Source organism: Aspergillus niger (genome assembly GCF_000002855.4).
Source record: "Aspergillus niger supercontig An16".
Lineage (NCBI taxonomy): Eukaryota > Fungi > Ascomycota > Eurotiomycetes > Eurotiales > Aspergillaceae > Aspergillus > Aspergillus niger.
Genome location: NT_166531.1, coordinates 1,082,340 through 1,100,360, shown reverse-complemented (window position 1 = coordinate 1,100,360; position 18,021 = coordinate 1,082,340). Strand labels below are relative to the sequence as shown.

At 52.4% G+C, this 18,021-nt stretch overlaps 7 protein-coding genes across 7 annotated transcripts; 5 read left to right on the top strand and 2 right to left on the bottom strand.

The window, feature by feature from the left end:
- Positions 1–1,883, top strand: An16g04830 (uncharacterized protein; the record flags this gene model as incomplete). Its single annotated transcript, XM_001397754.1, has 3 exons — positions 1–100; positions 215–850; positions 916–1,883. The coding sequence occupies 3 exons, from the start codon at positions 1–3 to the stop codon at positions 1,881–1,883; spliced, it is 1,704 nt and encodes a 567-aa protein (XP_001397791.1).
- A 224-nt stretch (positions 1,884–2,107) lies between these two features.
- Positions 2,108–3,164, bottom strand: An16g04820 (uncharacterized protein; the record flags this gene model as incomplete). Its single annotated transcript, XM_001397753.3, has 2 exons — positions 2,108–2,682; positions 2,915–3,164. The coding sequence occupies 2 exons, from the start codon at positions 3,162–3,164 to the stop codon at positions 2,108–2,110; spliced, it is 825 nt and encodes a 274-aa protein (XP_001397790.1).
- Positions 3,165–3,402: 238 nt separating this feature from the next.
- On the top strand, positions 3,403–4,708 carry An16g04810 (hypothetical protein; the record flags this gene model as incomplete). Its single annotated transcript, XM_059745114.1, has 5 exons — positions 3,403–3,738; positions 3,843–3,916; positions 4,231–4,309; positions 4,414–4,501; positions 4,623–4,708. 5 exons carry the CDS (start codon positions 3,403–3,405, stop codon positions 4,706–4,708), a joined length of 663 nt encoding a protein of 220 aa, XP_059602767.1.
- Positions 4,709–5,440: 732 nt separating this feature from the next.
- On the top strand, positions 5,441–6,957 carry An16g04800 (hypothetical protein; the record flags this gene model as incomplete). Its single annotated transcript, XM_059745113.1, has 7 exons — positions 5,441–5,478; positions 5,823–5,948; positions 6,171–6,265; positions 6,376–6,396; positions 6,478–6,492; positions 6,541–6,554; positions 6,853–6,957. The coding sequence occupies 7 exons, from the start codon at positions 5,441–5,443 to the stop codon at positions 6,955–6,957; spliced, it is 414 nt and encodes a 137-aa protein (XP_059602766.1).
- Positions 6,958–8,277: 1,320 nt separating this feature from the next.
- On the top strand, positions 8,278–11,688 carry An16g04790 (uncharacterized protein; the record flags this gene model as incomplete). Its single annotated transcript, XM_001397750.1, has 1 exon — positions 8,278–11,688. The coding sequence occupies one exon, from the start codon at positions 8,278–8,280 to the stop codon at positions 11,686–11,688; it is 3,411 nt and encodes a 1,136-aa protein (XP_001397787.1).
- Positions 11,689–12,628: 940 nt separating this feature from the next.
- On the top strand, positions 12,629–15,643 carry An16g04780 (uncharacterized protein; the record flags this gene model as incomplete). The annotated part of the gene is made up of 5 exons (XM_059745112.1): positions 12,629–12,772; positions 12,920–12,932; positions 12,962–12,977; positions 13,212–14,401; positions 14,460–15,643. 5 exons carry the CDS (start codon positions 12,629–12,631, stop codon positions 15,641–15,643), a joined length of 2,547 nt encoding a protein of 848 aa, XP_059602765.1.
- A 550-nt stretch (positions 15,644–16,193) lies between these two features.
- On the bottom strand, positions 16,194–17,322 carry An16g04770 (uncharacterized protein; the record flags this gene model as incomplete). The annotated part of the gene is made up of 4 exons (XM_001397748.3): positions 16,194–16,399; positions 16,459–16,839; positions 16,894–17,190; positions 17,247–17,322. The coding sequence occupies 4 exons, from the start codon at positions 17,320–17,322 to the stop codon at positions 16,194–16,196; spliced, it is 960 nt and encodes a 319-aa protein (XP_001397785.1).
- Positions 17,323–18,021: the final 699 nt, after the last annotated feature.

Sequence of the window (18,021 nt, the reverse complement as noted above, 5' to 3'; positions counted from 1 at the left end):
ATGCCTGTCTCCTCACGCTATCCTCCCGTCGACATTCCGGACCTTGACATCTGGTCTTTTCTCTTCGAACGCCAGGATAAGCCCTTTCCAGATGATAAGGGTATGTCCTTATTTCCCTCAAATGCCAGAGCACTTCCTGCGAATTAAAATAACCTATCCATCAACTTGCGCGACCTGTTCATTTCATCTGAGACACCCCGCTGACATCACCCAGTAATCTACCAGGATGCGGACACACAGCGATCCTACACCTATCAACAAGTCAAGGATGCCGCCCTTACCTTTGGCAAGGGCCTCAAGGCCACCTTTGACTGGAAGAAGGGCGACGTACTGGCCCTCTTCACCCCGAACAGCATCGACACCCCAGCCGTGATGTGGGGTGCTATCTGGGCTGGCGGTGTCGTGTCGCCATCCAACCCAGCCTACACAGCCGAGGAGCTGGCCTTCCAGCTCAAGAACTCCGGCGCCAAAGTCCTCGTCACGCAGGCGCCCTTCCTCCAGGTAGCCACCGCGGCAGCGAAAGAAGCCGGCATTCCAGAAGACGGAATCATCCTCATCGGCGACCAGCGCGACCCCCAAGCGCGCATTAAGCACTTCACCTCCATCCGCAACATCTCCGGCGCTACTCGCTTCCGCAAGCCCAAGGTCAACCCATCCCGCAACCTCGCCTTCCTGGTCTACTCCTCCGGCACGACCGGTGTGCCCAAGGGCGTGATGCTCTCGCACCGGAACATCGTCGCCAACATCCTCCAGCTCGCCGCCGGCGAAGCGGGCAACCTCACCTGGAACGGCGGCGTCGACGGCACAGGAGACCGCATCCTAGCCTTCCTCCCCTTCTTCCACATCTACGGTCCGCATCCCCTACCCCTCCAATATCACCCAACCCAAACCCCCACTAACCAAAGAACAACACAGGTCTAACCTGCCTCCTCCACCAAACGATCCACAAAGGCCTGCACCTCTACGTAATGACCAAATTCGACATCGAGCAATGGTGCTCGCACGTCCAAAACTACCGCATCACATTCAGCTACGTCGTGCCCCCCGTGGTCCTCCTACTGGGCAAACACCCCATCGTCTCCAAATACGACCTCTCCAGCCTCCGCATGATGAACTCCGGCGCCGCCCCGCTCACCCAAGAACTCGTCGAATCCGTCTACGCCCGCATCAAATGCGGCATCAAGCAAGGCTACGGCCTCAGCGAGACCAGCCCCACCACACACACTCAACCCTGGGAAGAATGGCGCTCCACCATCGGCTCCGTCGGTAAACTCCTCCCCAACATGGAAGCCAAGTACATGACCATGCCCGAGGACGCCTCCGAACCCGTCGAAGTGCCCGCCGGCGAAGTCGGCGAACTGTACATGCGCGGCCCCAACGTCTTCCAAGGGTACCACAATAACCCCGCCGCCACGGCGGAATGTCTCTCTGAGGACGGTTGGTTCCGCACTGGTGATGTCGGGTTCCAGGACCCGCAGGGGAACTTTTATATCACGGATCGCGTTAAGGAACTCATCAAGTATAAGGGGTTCCAGGTGGCGCCGGCGGAGTTGGAGGGCATTTTGGTTGATAATGAGGCTGTCGATGATGTCGCCGTTATTGGGGTCGAGAGTGAGGCCCATGGCACGGAGGTGCCGCTGGCGTATGTGGTTCGCAGCGCGAAGAGTCTTAACTCGGGGGTGAGTGCTGCGCAAGAGGCGGAGAATATTGTCAAGTGGTTGGATGCGAAGGTTGCGTATCATAAGCGGCTTAGAGGGGGTGTGAGTTTCGTCAAGGAGATTCCCAAGAGCGCCAGTGGGAAGATCCTGAGACGGTTGTTGAAGAAGAAGGCTAAAGAGGAGGGCATCGGGGCTGGTGCGGCGGGGCCGAAGGCCAAGTTGTAGTTGTTTTTCTCTTTGATCTCAATCTTGGGTTACGAAGGTTTGGATAGATATGTTGTACATAGAATTATTTTTTATGAATATTTTGGTCTTGGATACTATGTTAATTCCAACCATATGGTGAACATGAATTGTTATCAGGTGGTTTGATCGTATCAACATTCATTTTCCATATCATTATTATCATGAATATTAGTTTCATCATACGAAGTATCATAACGATAGGCTTACAACCCAAACCTGCTTACCATCCCCTCAACATCCTCTCCCTCCACCGCATCTACACCCTCCCTCGCAACCCGTTCAACAGCAACCTCCACATCCTCTTCTCCCTCCAACAAATCCAACCACCCCTCAACATCATCCCTCGCCAGCAGCGCATCCGCCACGATCGCCACATCCTCCCTCGACACATTCGCCCTCCCCTTCTTCGTCTTCCCCAGATCCACCTTCCTCGTCGCAGGCGTATCCGTCAACGTCCCCGGTCGCAGATTAATCGCCTGCAGCGGCTGCGCCGCCCCCGCAGCAACAAGCTTCTTGCGCGCCGCCGCCAACGCGGTCATGTACTCGTCCGCTTCCAGCTTTGCCTTGGCATATGCGGGGAGGACGTTGTAGAAGACGTTTTGGAGGCCCGCCCATTCGTCGTCAGACAGCCAGGTGGGTTGCTTGCGTCGGCTGCCGATCCAGGAGACGAGGAGGAATTTACGTACGCTGGGGTGTGAGAATGAGGCGCTGAGGAAGTGCTTCGCTGCTACTTCATCGATGGCGTGCGTGCGTGCGGGTCCACCTTTGCCGCCGGCTCCTGGGTTATGAGAAATGGGGTGGTTAGTTGGGTGGTAAGTGGTACTCTTGGGGAGGAGGGGGGAACCGTTGGATGGATGGAGCGTTGGATGTGATGTGTGGATTTGAGCTGGACTTGCAGGTGTGCAGGGGGGATGGTGCAGATAGATGTCTTAACAGTATTGTGGGCACTGGGGAAGGGAAGGGGGATGTTTCAATCCCAACCACGGCTTTCTGCATGTTGGCATACATACCTGCAGACCAGACTACATAGTCTGGGGAAACGCGGTCGAGGACATTTTTGGCATCGGCGTCGCTTTTGATATCGTCGAGGCTGGAGAGGAGGACGCTCAGTTTGCCTTTGGCGCCTTTGCCTAAAGCAAGGATCTCGTTCTCGTGCTCTGCGTTGCGGATGACGCTGGTGACGTTCCAGGAGCGGGCGAGGAGAAGCGGGGTCAGTTGCAGAGCCACTTTGCCGTGGCCGCCTAGGAGGAGGACTTGCATGGTTGTGATAGATGTGTCGATTTGATTGATATATTAGATAGAGCTGTATCAATTAGTGGAAATCTGATAGAGAAGATTGAGAGCTAGGGTTTGAGCTTGAAGCTCCAGAGCTTGTCTTGTTAAGGCCCGGCTTGGTGCGGAGAACGGATTAGTAATGCCGAGAGGGGATGATGATGTTTTTGAGCTTCTAACCAAATAGCTGATTGACTGCTGTGGTCAGTGGTTACACCGCGGTCGGATGGCGTCATGTGCGCGGCCGTCTGTTTGTCTACGGCGTTCAATGCACACGCAAAGTGTCACAGCTCTGCAGGCAGCAGCTCTTCTTACTTTTTCTCCTACGATGTTTCTTGTGTTCGTGCACAATGTCTTAGGTGCTGCAAGGGTGAGTGTGGGATCGGAAACCCATTGTCCTTTGCAGCAAACATCTCCATGGCAGCCAGCCAGCCATCTGTTAGAGATGCGCCTTGCGATGCCCCTTGATAAACAATCTTGTGGTGATGGTGTGGTTGTCGATCAGACGAGCCTTGCCAGGAGCCGGATTCATGGCTGGAGTTACTCGGCAATCAGGGCGAGAGTATAACACTAGGATGTTCCAGGACCACAACTCTCCTCAATATTGTGTAGAGTTCCAGACCATGTACTCCGTAGTAAAGGTAAATGGCACTGGGGATATGAAAGGAACTCGCATCCCTAACCCCCGCTGTTGAGGGTGAAACACCGGCCGATCGGTTGGAAGGAGAAGTCATTTCCGCGTAAAGCTTGAGCAGCGGACGATTTTAATCCCAGGACCCAGTCGATCGGAGATGGATTGGTTCTGTCCCTCTCTCTCCCTCCCTCCCTCTCTCTCTCTCTCTCTCTCTCTCTCCCCCAACGGGATAAGGACCTCGAGCCGTGGCCGATGCTCGCTCAGAATAGCGGAAAATTATTCGTTTGAGAGCTAGCTAGCTAGTAAATTAGTAAGTTAGTGGATGTCTGGAACCTAGGTTGAGTGGGATTAGTCAGAGATGCGGTTCTCTTCTTTCCCCTCTTCATTATGGACCTCGGAAATTGAATTAATTAAGGGAAGGTCGAAAGGACTGATCTGGAACCCTCGGGAGGAGTCGAGGATTCTTGGTTGGGCCTTTCTTGGTTCTGGTCCACCACCGGTTAGTATCCAGCGATAATTCAGCGCGGGAGAGATGGGGGTGCCTTGACCTTGGCAGCATCTGCTTGTCTTTCGTCTTGTTTATACTGGACTGGTAGATGACAGGCTGCAGGAGACGATGGAGACGCGGGATGGGACGAGATTAATGACTTCATGATGATGTGGCTGACCATCGTAGATGTGATTGACTCCAGTTAGTTATGATTGTTCTTATCTTTTGTTATGCCGCGTATGCTAAGCCAAGTAAGATGATGATAATTTGCAGTGCACCCACCGACATCGTGCCTGTGCCATTCTTTGTTTGTCTGTGCCAGAGTTCTACCGAACGGGCGGAGATAATCCGGCCCAAGTCCTGTCTGGTCTGCCACTACTGGACGTCTCTACATATTCTACACAATAGCTACATTTGAATAACTACTTACTGTGTGCTCACGAAGCTTCCAATGTTCTTTCCTCCCACTCTAGTTACTGTGTACTATTTAGTCAGGAGTGCATAGTTTCCGTACCACTGGGCGTATTGACTAACCAAAATATGGTCTAGTCAGGGGCACTCACCAGACCCGGCACAAGCTGGCTGGCTGACTGAGTGCTAGTCTGACTGCTGGCTTGATCCTGTGACTGACTCTAATTCCCCTCGGGGTGAGGCTGCTCTCTCTCCTGGGAAAGCCCCATCCGAATATAGGCGGTACCATACCCGTAAAGAGGAGGTAAAGGCAGAGCTATTTAGTTGGTCATCCGAATTCAAAGTAGGTTCGACCATCCAACGGCTGTCAATTTCTTTCCCGAAACCAAACCCGTGACCCTGACTCGGTCAATCTACGTTCTTTGCCTTGCTAGCAACCCCCATCTCTAAACATCCACCAAATGCTTAGGTTTACCAGGAATATCAATGGAGCCCGTGGATGACGTACTGGATCTTGAACCTCACAAACCGGTCCACCTCAAACCAAATGACTGATGAACCATGCCGCCTGGTCCGAATGAGAAACCGGTTCCCAGCGTGATTAGTCAGGACCATCAACCGTCGGAGCATGAACTCACTCGAGAGACGGTTCGGATTAAGGTGCTCTTCAGGGTTATATCCCCATCCTGCTAACTTGCCTTGCTGATGGCCCTGTTTGGCTAGCGCGTCATGCTGGACCTCTTGTTTCCCCCCTCTCTCCTGGAGGGGTATGCGCTATTTTATGCATGTTCAATATTGGCACTGATGTTCTCGACGGGGTACTCCGGACTTATCTAAATCAGAATTTGACATTGGTATGGCGCGGGAGGAGAGCTCAGATTGCGGAGCACATCGTATGCTTTGATCGCGACTAGCTGCATCGGATACATGTCCATGCAGGAGGACTGCAGGCCATGTACTCCGATTGCGTCCGTGAGTCTATCAGGACAACGCGATAACCGTCGACTAATGCCGATGATATCAAATACTCGCGTCTAAGTAGCGTGGGGACAGACACCAGCGACTAATCCTACTATTGATCCAGTAATATGATGGTGGTGACATGGTGTAGTCTACCCGACGGCAGTCGAGATGATCGTCCCGCTCGTCCAAATTTCCGGAACCCCTCTAGCGGTCTTGGGATAAAGTTCAAAGGGCATGAAACAGCATCCGATAGACAGGTCATATTTTCGCGAGGGTGAGGTGGAATAAAGTCCAGTTCAGCTGGTCGCTTCAGAATTTTTGCCTCTGGAGGTAGCCCCCTCCCCCCGATTGCCTGATGAAGAGGGTCCCTGAAGGCAGCAGTTGCTTCACTAGATTTCAGACACCACCAATGAAGTTTGTTTGACGGGGTGCACATCACAGCGTTAAGTGAAGGGTGCCCTGAATATACTAGCGACTTAACTACTGAATTCAGTAGTACTCGAGGTCGCGAGGACTTTTTTCGAGGCTTAGGCTTCAGCCCTCAGCCCCAGATCGGCCCACATCCTGGGAGACGCGGTCATAAACGATTGTGTAAGTGAAATGTTTTCGTTGTCTTTATTTTCCCGTAAACGAGATTGAAATTCCGGTTCAAGATGAATGAGAGGGATATTAAGATTGCTGCTTGTAACACAATCCCAAAGTTAAAAAGGCATTAATAAGTAGTAAGTTATAGGGAAGGTCGGCGAGAAGTGGTTATCTAGTTGCATGAGTAAGAGAAGGAGAAACAAACAAAACCTTGGCAGGTACTCTATCTAAGAGTAAGTAACCTTTCTCAGCCAGTTCCAGGGACGACGATACGGTAATAGGAGAGGTAAGTAAGGTAAGTAAGGTACCCGACCAGGACTCAGTGACCAGAGCTCCATCCGATTTGCAGTTCATTTCATGGTTGGTGGAGCCTGCAAGGGGCACTTGGGTCCTGGTCGGCGGTACCGTACGGTATGGACAAGACTCATCCATGGATTTCGTGACAGTTTAATCTGTTTCGGGTTCTGTTATGATCCAGGCACCGGAGCACAAGTGGAGTCGGTGCCTGAGGGGAAATAATATGGTCTGCCCCCGGTTCCAGCTGGTTGAAAATTCGTGGTTAAGAAAGAAGTAGCTAGCTAGTTTGCAAGCAGAATCTTCACAGATCCATTATCAAGTGCGGTGAAGAGAAAAATAATCATGACAGCCGCGCTGCACTGAAAATTCGGACTGCAGGAAGAGAGAAAAAGAAACATTGAATGAAATAGGATTGGAAAACTGGCCAGCGAATCTCGTGTCGATCCGCTTTGGGTTCCAGCGACCATCGCAGCGCTGGCCAATTGGGCCCCAATAATGCGATCCCACATAATACAAAATAATAATCATGATAATAATTATTCAATCCAGTCATTCAGAAGCAGAATCATAATCCACTTTCCACGCTTCTGTCCCCCTCCCCGTCAGCTTGTGAGGGACGGAGAGAAGTCTGAAAAGTAGTAGCCATGGAGTCCATGTCAAATCATTGGCTTTGATTAAAACAGGCAGTAGAGAAAAAAAGTAAAATGGAATAATACTTTGGAACCCGAGATGGGGAAGATGAGAAAAATGGGAATAGACCGACCAATACAGTAAACTCCAAAAAAAAAATAAAGGGTAACCAGAATGACGATCGAAAGGAATCCAGATCCCTTCTTTTTTTTCTAGTCTTCCATACCTTCCAGAGCGATCGTTGCTCTTTTTCCCTTTTTATTTTTATTTTCCATTCTACTCTCTCGTCTTCCTCCAGCTCTCTCTTCCTCTCTTTTCTTTTCTCTCTTGCATTGCTTCTCGCGTCGCATACTTTCCCGGTCACTGTCTCTCCTTTCCCCTTCACCCCCTCATCCTCCTCTTCCTCCATATCACCGGAGCCACATTCGTTTTCAATCGCGCTTTTGACGCCGTCTCCTTGAACTATCGACTCCATCAATCAATTTCTCGGGGGTCACTCTCCACCGGATATCCAACCGGCTTCAACATCAAATAGTAATCTACTTACTCCGCTTCCGCCGTCGACGGTGCAGCCACATTCCTTACCCGGCTCATGCAGACGCCCCTTCTGTCCAATCCGACCGATATTAGCATCTATCCTTAGTTCTTGAACTTGGATTCTTCATCGCTAGCGATTATTATCTCTCTCGCGCATTATCGACCTAAGACCAGCCCACCCGGCAAGCGACGCTTACTATTGGCAATTGACTAAACCTCTCCCTCCGTTACACTGGCATTCCCAGGGGATGACCGGGAATTTGGAATAGCGTCCATTCCTCGAGCTATTCCACCACCACCACCCTCGTCCCATCCATTCGCTCGTTTCTCTCTCGTCTTAGCCCTCACCTGGTAGGTTCAAGACCCATTGAGCACCCTTTCATTGTGCAACCTCAGCGAATCTGACGGCTTGGATCTTATCCAGTATTGGCTCTCCGGTGTAACTGTCGGATCGGCTGCCGCTCCCTTACGCCGTGAATTTCGACTGTCGGCTCTCCACCCCCCCTACAATCGCCTGGACCGTCGCTCTTTACACTTCCCCCCATCACACCATCATGAACCGATTCCGCAAGACAAAGAAGGAGAAGGTGAAGGAAGATGGCGACTATTCCGAAGCCAGCTCGGTCAGCCTCAGCTCCATGCTGTCGAAGAAGTCCAAGAAGGAGGAACCCGAGGAAAAGCAAGACTTCGACCTTTCCAATGCATTGCCCTCGACCGACGACTTTCGTACCAGTCTCCTGATGCCCAAACTATCCGCACGATTCAGCATGTTGAGGGAGCAAGATGATCCAGAATCGATGATCGGAAAAGCCAGCGACGATAGTGTGCTCTTCCCCCGGCGCGCTTCGCGACTGAATCTCTTTGGCCACAACCCCAGCCTCCTGTCGGACATTGACGAGGTCTCCATTGACGGCAGTCGGCCGTCCATGAACCTTGGGCGCACTCATTCTCTCGCGTCGGATAGCAATAATGGATATGGTACGGACGACGACCCTTGCCAACAGGGCAGCATTATGAGCAGGGCTCGTCGAGCCGAGGGTAACAACTTGTTCGGTGGACGACAAAAAGTGTACAAGATTCCTTCCTCCAAGACGACCTCAGGAGCAAATTCGGAATCCGGACGAATGGGGGGCCGTGCGCTTTATGACCATGATCTAACCATGTCATCATTCCAACGACTGAAGTTAACTGAGCGTGAGAATGCGGCGACAGAAGACACACCGCAGGACAGTCCAACTCAGGAGTCAGAGGATGCACTATCGAGTGCTGGTTCCACGAAGCGAACAACTTTCTCCTCAACGGCATCTGGGCCCACTTTCAATGGGCGCACATCAACAGCGGCGACATCTTTCGACGAGCAATCCTTCATCGCACCTCCGTCGCAGACAAACTCGGCGGACACGCAAGCCTCCCAATCTAAGCCGCCGGTGCCGAACATGGCTCCTGAGCGTGGCTCGGTCAAAGCCCGCCGTCTGTATGGACAAGGTTTGGCACAGTCCGCTCAAAACCAGCAGACCTCCACCTTGCAACGACTGGAAAGCCTGAGCCGTCAGCGTGGAGCGGGCCCAGAATTGCCTCCCCTGAACCGTGCCTTTTCTAGAAGCGCCACAAACTTACGCGACAGGCTGCAGCCACTCACTATTGCCGAGCCGGCCGGCACTGATTCCCGGCCGACCAGCCCTCCCTCACAGCCCAGGTCGCCAGAACGGTCTGCTAGGGTGAATCCCAGGGAACCACAAACTCAAGCAAATTCTGCGTACGGTGTCCCTCCGCTGAGCCCTCCCGCCAGCGAGAATGAGGATAAAGCCCCCCTGATGGCCGCTCTGAATCCGGAAGACCATGGGAAAGCCACAGCAGCCGGCCTATTCAACAAACCCAACAGCATGTTTGACGAGAGCCAGTTTACACGACGTCAGTTGCAAATGCACCAGGGAAGAAGCACGCCGCCTTTAGGGCGACTTCCTCCCCCGCCTACTCAGGCTATTCCCCAAGAGCGCGCCGGTCGTGCTAGAGGGCTGTCCAACACGAGCTATGCGTCCAGACCTGGCTCTGCATCTTCTCACTACAGTGAGGCTCAACGGCCAGGTAGCCGATCCGCTGTCAATTCCCCTCCTACAAGAAATGACAATGGCACGTTCTTCTCGAACCCCAGTCCCAGTGATTCGGAGGATGATGGCGGTGCTTCCCGTTACGCCACTGACGAGATTCATCCTGCGCTTCGGCCGGAGACGCCCTCCAAACCATCCACTCCCACTAGTGAGCACCGGAGCCCTTTGCCTGAAGTCAGATACTCGGATCTAGGTGACCTGAAGCCTATCGCGGAAAATGACACTATTGAGAATGGACCCGGGGAGGATGATGGCCTTCCTGAGAAGCCCGATTCACCCACCTTGGGGCCGGCTGGCCTGGGCCTGAGCGGCCTTGTTCGTACTCACTTGCGATCCAACAGTGACAGATCATCCATTTACCCGCCTCCTTCTCCAGGCCTTCCTTCGAAGCCCATCGACACCGATGCCCAGGAGGAGCCGGTTCTGCAGCACCAGGCGGGCGCCCAGAACAGTGCACACTGGCAGACCGAGCTTATTGCTAGACACAGACGTGAAGGTAGCACGGAGACACAGAGGGAGCGCGAAGAGTTTGCCAATGAGCTGGCGGAGAGGCGCAGGAAGGTGCAGGAAAAGCTTCGAGGATTTGCAGAGGGAGAAAGCCGGTCGGCCAGTCCTGTTTCAGGCCGCCAGACTCCGGATTTCACCCCAAGCAAACCCGGAAATGCCTTCGCCTTTCTGAAGAACAAGTCCGGGAAGCAGCACCTGAAGGGCGCAAGGGGCCTCAACCTTGCCAATGCATCCACCCCGGCTTTGGTCTCGGACGAGATGTGGCGCGAAGAAGAGGAGAGACCATCATTCAGCTTTGCGAAACACTCCAACTCTAGCTCACCACATATCGCTGGAGAAAGATCCTTCCGCTCCAAAGTCTTCGGGCGCAGTAGCCAGGAAGATTCTCGCGAGTCTAGCCGCAGCCGCGGTGCATCTCCGCACTCCAGCTTCCGTTCTCGCCGGGATCGCTCGACCTCGGATGCCTCTGGTCGTTCTAAGAGTCGCACGCGGCGAGACAGAGACGGACTGGAGACCCTGGAAGAGGTCGCTCACGGTGTCCATAGGCCGTACGCGTTTCCCGATTATGACCAACATGGTCTAGCCTCTGTCCCAGCTTCCACTCGTGCTTCCGCCGAAGTTAGCGAACCCATCACGTACGATCGGTCCGCCTCTGCCGCTTCTGGAAGATATCGCAGTGACAGTCGATCAGCGGTCTCGAGCTACCACGAACGTCCCTTTTATCCTCCAGCTCCGGCAGCTAGCACCACCTCCCTGATCGGTGCTGCTGCCCCACGGCCTTCGCCTATCGCCCCCTATTCTGCCAATGCCACGCCACCTTTGGAGGACATGTCTCAAGGCCATTCGTTAACCCCGGTGACCACCAATAGCTCTACCACTGCACCTCCCCCGCGAGCTCCGGGTCATAACGGTCTCCACAAACGACCAGTCACCAAGGCGCTGATCTCCGAACCGAGATTTGTCTCCTCCACTTCGAACGTACCAACCGTCGGCCTCCCTCCCGGCGCGAGCTTGAGCAACGGCAGAGATACTCCTCCAGTTCCGCCTATGAACCCTCGTCGCCGCCGCCAGACCACCACACAGACTATCCTTGGCGCCCTGAAGGGTGAGAGACACGAGTCGCAGTATGCGCCATCGCTCGATGCCGCCATGATGGAAGAAACTAGCAATTTCTCCGACGATGGCGAGAAGCGGCCCAGATCCCGAGCCCGGCTACGCAAAACGTCCAGCGAGGGAGGCAACCTGAACGCAAAGGCCCGACAGCAGCTTCAACACCTAATGTCTGAGGCACCGCCGGCCGTTCCTTCATATCCACCACCAAAGATTCCCATGGATGGAGGAATGTTCTAATCCTCTCATCCTCAAACCACAAACCTCATCCGATCCTTTCTATCTCACTCCTCCCTTCCTTCACTTTTATCCATTTCCTTTCCATTTTCTCTCTCCTTCCTTCCTTCACCTACCATTCTCCGGTCATGATGTATTACTCGATGTCCTAAACTAGCATTCTGCATTTTAATGTTCGATACCTCTCGTTTGGAATTCTCGCATACATCATGATATACCAACAGCGTTATGTTGAGCGGACAGGACACGGCTGTCATTGTTTCCTACTCTGTGTGAGTGAGTGTGTGTTTTATTTTCCCATTCATTATCTCGTCTAGCGGAATTTCCTTGTGTTCTATATCACATCATATCATATCTCATCAAACCAATATTTAGCCTACCAATGGTAGGTAGATAATCCAAAGATTATTGAAAATGAAACTTTCCAGCTCTAGTAGTGACGAGGTACTTCATCGACAACCCTACTTATCCTCCTATTCAACCCACACCGACAGATATTAAAAACCTTCGTACAATAATCTCCTAATTTCAACTCAACTCCCCAGCCACCCTACCATAAACAGCCAGTGAACCAACACGCCCATCAAGCAAAAGGCCAACCCGACCAAGCAAGCAAAAACCAGGTAGCCTAGTTAATCAGTCAGTCAGCCAGCCAGGTGAGGGCAATGTGCCTCCATTCACCCGTAATAATCGCATCGTCAGGCCAAAACGAGAGTGTTGTGCAGGGGCGAAGAACGGAGTGGGTCATGTGTTTCAATGAGCCCTGTTCTGCACGACGCCAGCGCAAACCTCACCATCATCCACGTTATAGGAATCACATGTAGAACTTGAGATACAGACATTTTTCTCTCTTCCACTTCATGACTTCTGGATGCTAGGTAGATTTCTCGCCCAGATAGATTACTAGGTCTCCAGCTATCCGCGAGAACTTTCTTTCTGAAATATGATAGGAATCTACGATGAGATGAAGACCATAGGCTCTACTTCTACTGTGCAGATCCGCACCCACTCCTATGAATGGCATCTATACTCTTGTGCAAGATCGTCTAGGAAACTGAACTACCTACGCGGCTGGCAGATTCTAAGGGTAAGAAAGAAAGCAAGTAACAGAGAAACCGTTTGTTTGATCAATTTAGTAAACTATCTCTGAGGGTTTTCACAGTGAAATAGTAAGAATGTAAACGACACGTCTCTTTCCTTCTCTTCGTGTTGCAACTCCAATTACATCTCTCAGAGAAGTACTTCGAGTAAGTAGTCAAGATTCTGAATCATCTAGGTTTCTTAGGATTTAGGTGAGTGAGTTGGTGTTGAGAAGTTGATCGATCTGCTTCTTGATCATCAGAAAGCTAATCGCCTTCGGTTGCGGTATAGTTTCCCATCAATCTTTGCTCTTTGCTGTTGATTCCGGGTTGCAAAGTCATCTCGAAAGGCGAGGAAGAAACTCGAGTTAGGTGAGTATGGATATCTTTTCGTCGTTGTGTTGTTTCTTTTTTTCTTTCTTTTTCTCTTCTCATGTCTTTTGCTAGTTTGGCGTACGTCGTTATGACACGTCGAAGCGAATCTTTCTGCACTTCCGAATTACCCTTTGTTACTGAAGAACTCGACACGTACTTCTGGATCTCACGGAAGCGCGGCGATATGGGCCCTGAAATTCGTCGGACTAAGTCTGCGGACCCTGTCCTCCCCTCGGTGCCGCAAGTGGACGGACCGACCGAACAGCGCAAGGCCAAGAAAAGTAAGTCGAAGAAGAAGAATAACAATAAGAAAAACAAAAACAAGGGAAAGGGCAAAGCTGTCGAGGTCGAGGTCGAGGAAATTGTTGTTGTTGATAGTGGCTGTGACGTGGCCAAGGAGGGACAACAACAGAAGCAGACTGAGAACGGCGATGACCATCGTGACGATGTTGTTGTTGCTGCTGCTGATACCGCCATTGCTACTGCTGCTGGTGTCGAAGTCAAGAGTAATAATCTGCCTCCACCCTATTCCAGCGCGGGAGAGGACACAAGCATTGGCGAGCCGGCTTCTTCTGTGGTGACGAACTCGCCAGTGGCCAGAATGGCACCAGCCGCTGAAGCAGCTTCTCTCAAGGCGAAGATCATGGAAGCGATGAGGATCCGCGACAGACTCGACCGCCAGATCCAAGAGAAACGCAATGCTAGTGCTCAGGCTAGCTCATCTTGCGGGGAACAGCGGAACGCCCGGGCTGTGCCTGCGATGTCGAGTCCTTCGTCCGCCAGCCAGCGACGACCTGATAGTGGTAGTGTCGACAATCTTTCGCACGTCAACCGTTCGCAACGCAGTCCAGTGAGCGAGATGCGTGCCACTGGGAACTTGAATTCGCAACCTTCCACCTCAGTCGCGGACTATTCTTCCGAAGAGGCAGTACGTACTTCGGGCACACGATCCGATGAACCTAACAGCCAGGACAATTATCGCGCTGCTAACGACAGAGAAATTAAGCAGTATTGTCGGGCTCACATGCGGGCTCCTTGCCGCTTCGATCCAAGCTGTTGTGTTCATAAGCCCATGCAAGGCTGTGACTGTCCACCGAGATCGTCTTGCTGTTGTTCGCACCACAAAGGCGATTGCTGCACTTGCTTGACATATCTCAATACTGTGTCGGCCAAGAGCGACACTGAGACCCCTAGCGACGTTGGTCAAGGTGTGGAAGGCGGTAAGGTGGTTGCTGAACGCAACACTTCTGGTGGAAAACAAAGTGAGTTGAATGTGTACAAGGGCAATCTGTTCGTAATTGGAAGCTAACAGAATGCCAGGCGTGATGGATGATCAGCTCAAGAATATGGAGGCTTTTTCGGAGCATCTCCTTCAACTGTTCGAAAATCGTGAGCTGTGCGATTTTCACTTCAAATTGACATTGAGCAACGGCATGCACCAATCCACCATAGTCCCCGTGCAGGTGGCCGTTATCGCTCGCAGCCCGTTCGTCGCCGCGCTTCTGCGGACTCAACTTTATCAGCAGGGACACCGGGAGATTGCTGCGACACTGGGTGACCAAGTCAACTTGATACATGGATTCGAACATGCAATTCGCAACTTGTATGGGTCACCACTTCTCCACGGCGAACGACTGAGAACCGAGGCCCTTGCAGTACTGGGTTACACCGAAGAGTCTCAAAGCATGTACCCATTCCCGATCAGAACAGCCATGCTCGATCTAGCATTTTCGTACGCCGCATCTGGAGCATTTCTCCATATCAGTAACATCCTCGAAGCAGGCATCAGAATGGCATTGGAGCTGATCGACTGGAGCACTGTCGAAACAATCATCCACTTTGGTCTCCGCGTGGATAGATTCTCAATCATTCTGGAAGGAACCGACACTCCGCCGGGCAGTCCTCGTGCCAATCATACTCGGTCCGGACATGTCCTGATTAGAAACCGACAGCTTCGAGAGATCTGGGCTCCATTGCTGGCCAGGGCTGGCTTGTCATTCATCGCTGAGAGCATCGATGACAAGTTCGTCTTGTACGCTCAAGCCCAAAGCCTGCATCTCCCAAATCGTATCCCAGAGAGCTTGCACACTGCATCTGGCGCTATTGGCTCTGAGCCAGGATCTGCTTCCATGAACTCAACAACGACTGAGAACAAGCCGAGCCGCGAGGCCTTGGTCGCCTCTGCTGTCCTGATCAGTCTCCCATTTGTCCATCTGCAAGAGGTGTTCAGGACTTTGAGTGCTCGTCGCGTACTGTCGAACAACCTAGCACAAGCGATAATGAGTGAGAGGGAGTCACGACGGTTGCAGGCACTGCGAGAGCTTGGCAGACAAGGCGAGATCAATGAGCAAAACCTCCCCAAAGAGACGAAGGAGTTGGGGTACGGGGAGTATCTCGTGTTCAAGAGTGTCTGCAAGCAAGGCCAAGGACCCGTGACGGTGACAACGGAAGTCAGCCTGGAGAGAGAGTGGATTGGGTGTCGGTCGCCAGACGCCAAACAGTAGCGAACCACCCCTGCTCTCCCTGGTGACGTGGGAGAGAGGGGTGGCACGCCTACCTGATGCTTTGTGTGGCTCCGATGTGCAAGTGATGAAGATAGACGAAAGGTGCTTCGATGGAAAGGTAGGAAGGATGAGGTGGGTAACACAGGAGAGAAGAAGGCGAAGGGGCGCGTGAGGGAAGTAAAAGAAACAGAGCTGGGCGGCGAAGCATCAGCAATATTGGGTTTTTATTTTCACTTCTAGGGACTTCTTTGTGTTTCGTGCGTTCTTGTCACTTGCTGGAGGGCGTTGCTATTGTGAGATTCACTGGAGGATGTGCACGTGCTCACGTTGAATAGCCCTGGAGTTTGTTTTCGTTCTTGTTTCTTTTCTGCACGGAAGTTGGCGGACATGCCAGATGGATATCATAACAGTTTCATTTTCATTATGCACAGTAAAGTAGGAAGGAATGTACAGACATCTCTGCTCTATGAGCTATACATCTCCTGAGACCATCTATAACTCTATACCCTTGATTGCTAACATCTTAGACCATCGACCACTCACCAGGAGCTTATACGCGGCCGATCTTGTCCGGGAATCCAAAGTCAAGCTTGAAAGGAGGGAAAACAAAACGCTGAAAGGCGTTCTTCGAGGCCAGGTCATTCGTGTATTTGGCAATGGTAGCCATGTCAGCATCATCCAAGGCCACCAGGTTGCGGTTGCCCTCAATCCGAGAGGGGTTCACGGACTTGGCAAGGACAGAAGAGCCACGGCTGACTATACGGAGGATGCAGTTAGTGATAATTCTCGCATTATTCGGCATGGAAGATACGTACTGTGCCAGCTCAGCAGGACCGTGGCTGGGTCGACACCCTTCTTTTTCGCAACCTCGACAATGGGCTCTGCCGTCAGCAGCGGACTGCCCGTGCTGCCGAGAGGGCTGTATGCCGTGATGTGAATGCCCTTCTCCTTGCAGAAGTCGACCGCCTCCTGCTGGGGAAGACAGGGGTGGTTCTCAATCTGGTTGACAGCCGGGACCACGGTGGCTTGGGCGAGGAGCTCCTCAAGGTAGGGCCTGCTGTAGTTGCAAACACCAATGGCCTTGGTCTTTCCGCTACCGACAAGCTTCTCCATATCCTTCCAAGTGTTGATATGGGAGTGGTTGAGGTGCAGGTCGCGGGAACCGTCGGGAAGGGTGGGAATATTGGGGTGGTTTCCTTTGTAGTGTCAACATGCGCATCGCCTTGAGTCTGAATTAGTGGAGGACTCACCATTAGGGTTCATAGCCACCGGCCAGTGGACCAGGTAGAGATCAACATAGTCCAGCCCCAAGTTCTTCAAGCTCTGGTCCAGAGCCTGTTCCACTCGGTAGTGCCATGTGCTCCAGAGCTTAGTTGTGACAAAGAGGTCCTCTCGCTTGACAACTCCAGACTCGATGGCTGCCTTGATACCCTTGCCGACTTCTCCTTCGTTTCCGTAAGCAAAAGCGGTATCAATGTGTCTGTATCCAACGGAGATGGCATGTGCCACGGCCTTTTCGACCTCTCCAGGGCCTGACTGCCAGGTTCCTGCACAGACGTTAGCCAGAATGTCCTTGTGGCTACTATCTGAAGATGTATCATACCGAGTCCGAGAGCAGGGATCTCAGCCCCGGTGTTCAGCTTGAAGCGGGTGTCTGCGACGGTCGAAGTCGAACCCATTTTGGCAATATACGAAGAGAATTGGAGGGAATGAGATATGTAGAGCCTACGTGAGGGTAAAGAAGAGAAGAAGAAGACAGATAGACTACAAGGAAACGAGGATAAGGCTGGTAAAGAGGGAGGAGGGGAGGAGGGGAAGAAAAGGGCGACCCCCACGCCGCCCCTCCGCATCCCCGCCATTCGGGCCAAATGAGTCCGAGACCATCTCCAGCTTCGCCTGTCAATCTTCATCCTCTCAAGTCCCTCCCATCAACTGCCACATAGATACTCCCGCTTCAGTCAACGTATGTTGGCTGCTTCATACACATATCGCTTGTTTAGCTCAATTATTCACCCACAGAATGGCAAAGGGCAATGCAATAGCAAGAAGGCGGCATTCCCAAATTGCGGGAAGTTAATGTTCGATAGCCGTCGACCCCGTCGCAATCAGCTCCACTTCTCAAGGTCACTGGCTCAGTATGCGAGATTGGCTGACTGATATCCGGCCTTGCAGCGATCGTGGGCGCGTCCAGGACTGCTGAGATAGCGCCGAGAATCAGGACAGGAAGATCAAAGACCAGCGATCATTGTCATGATCGCCACGACACACAGACAGGGAGATTGCAGAAGACACAAGTTTAGCAATGAAGGGATTCTCTTTGGATGGCGACGGGCCGTGCGTGAACCCGAGGTTCGTCCGCATCGGAAACCAGTATCCTA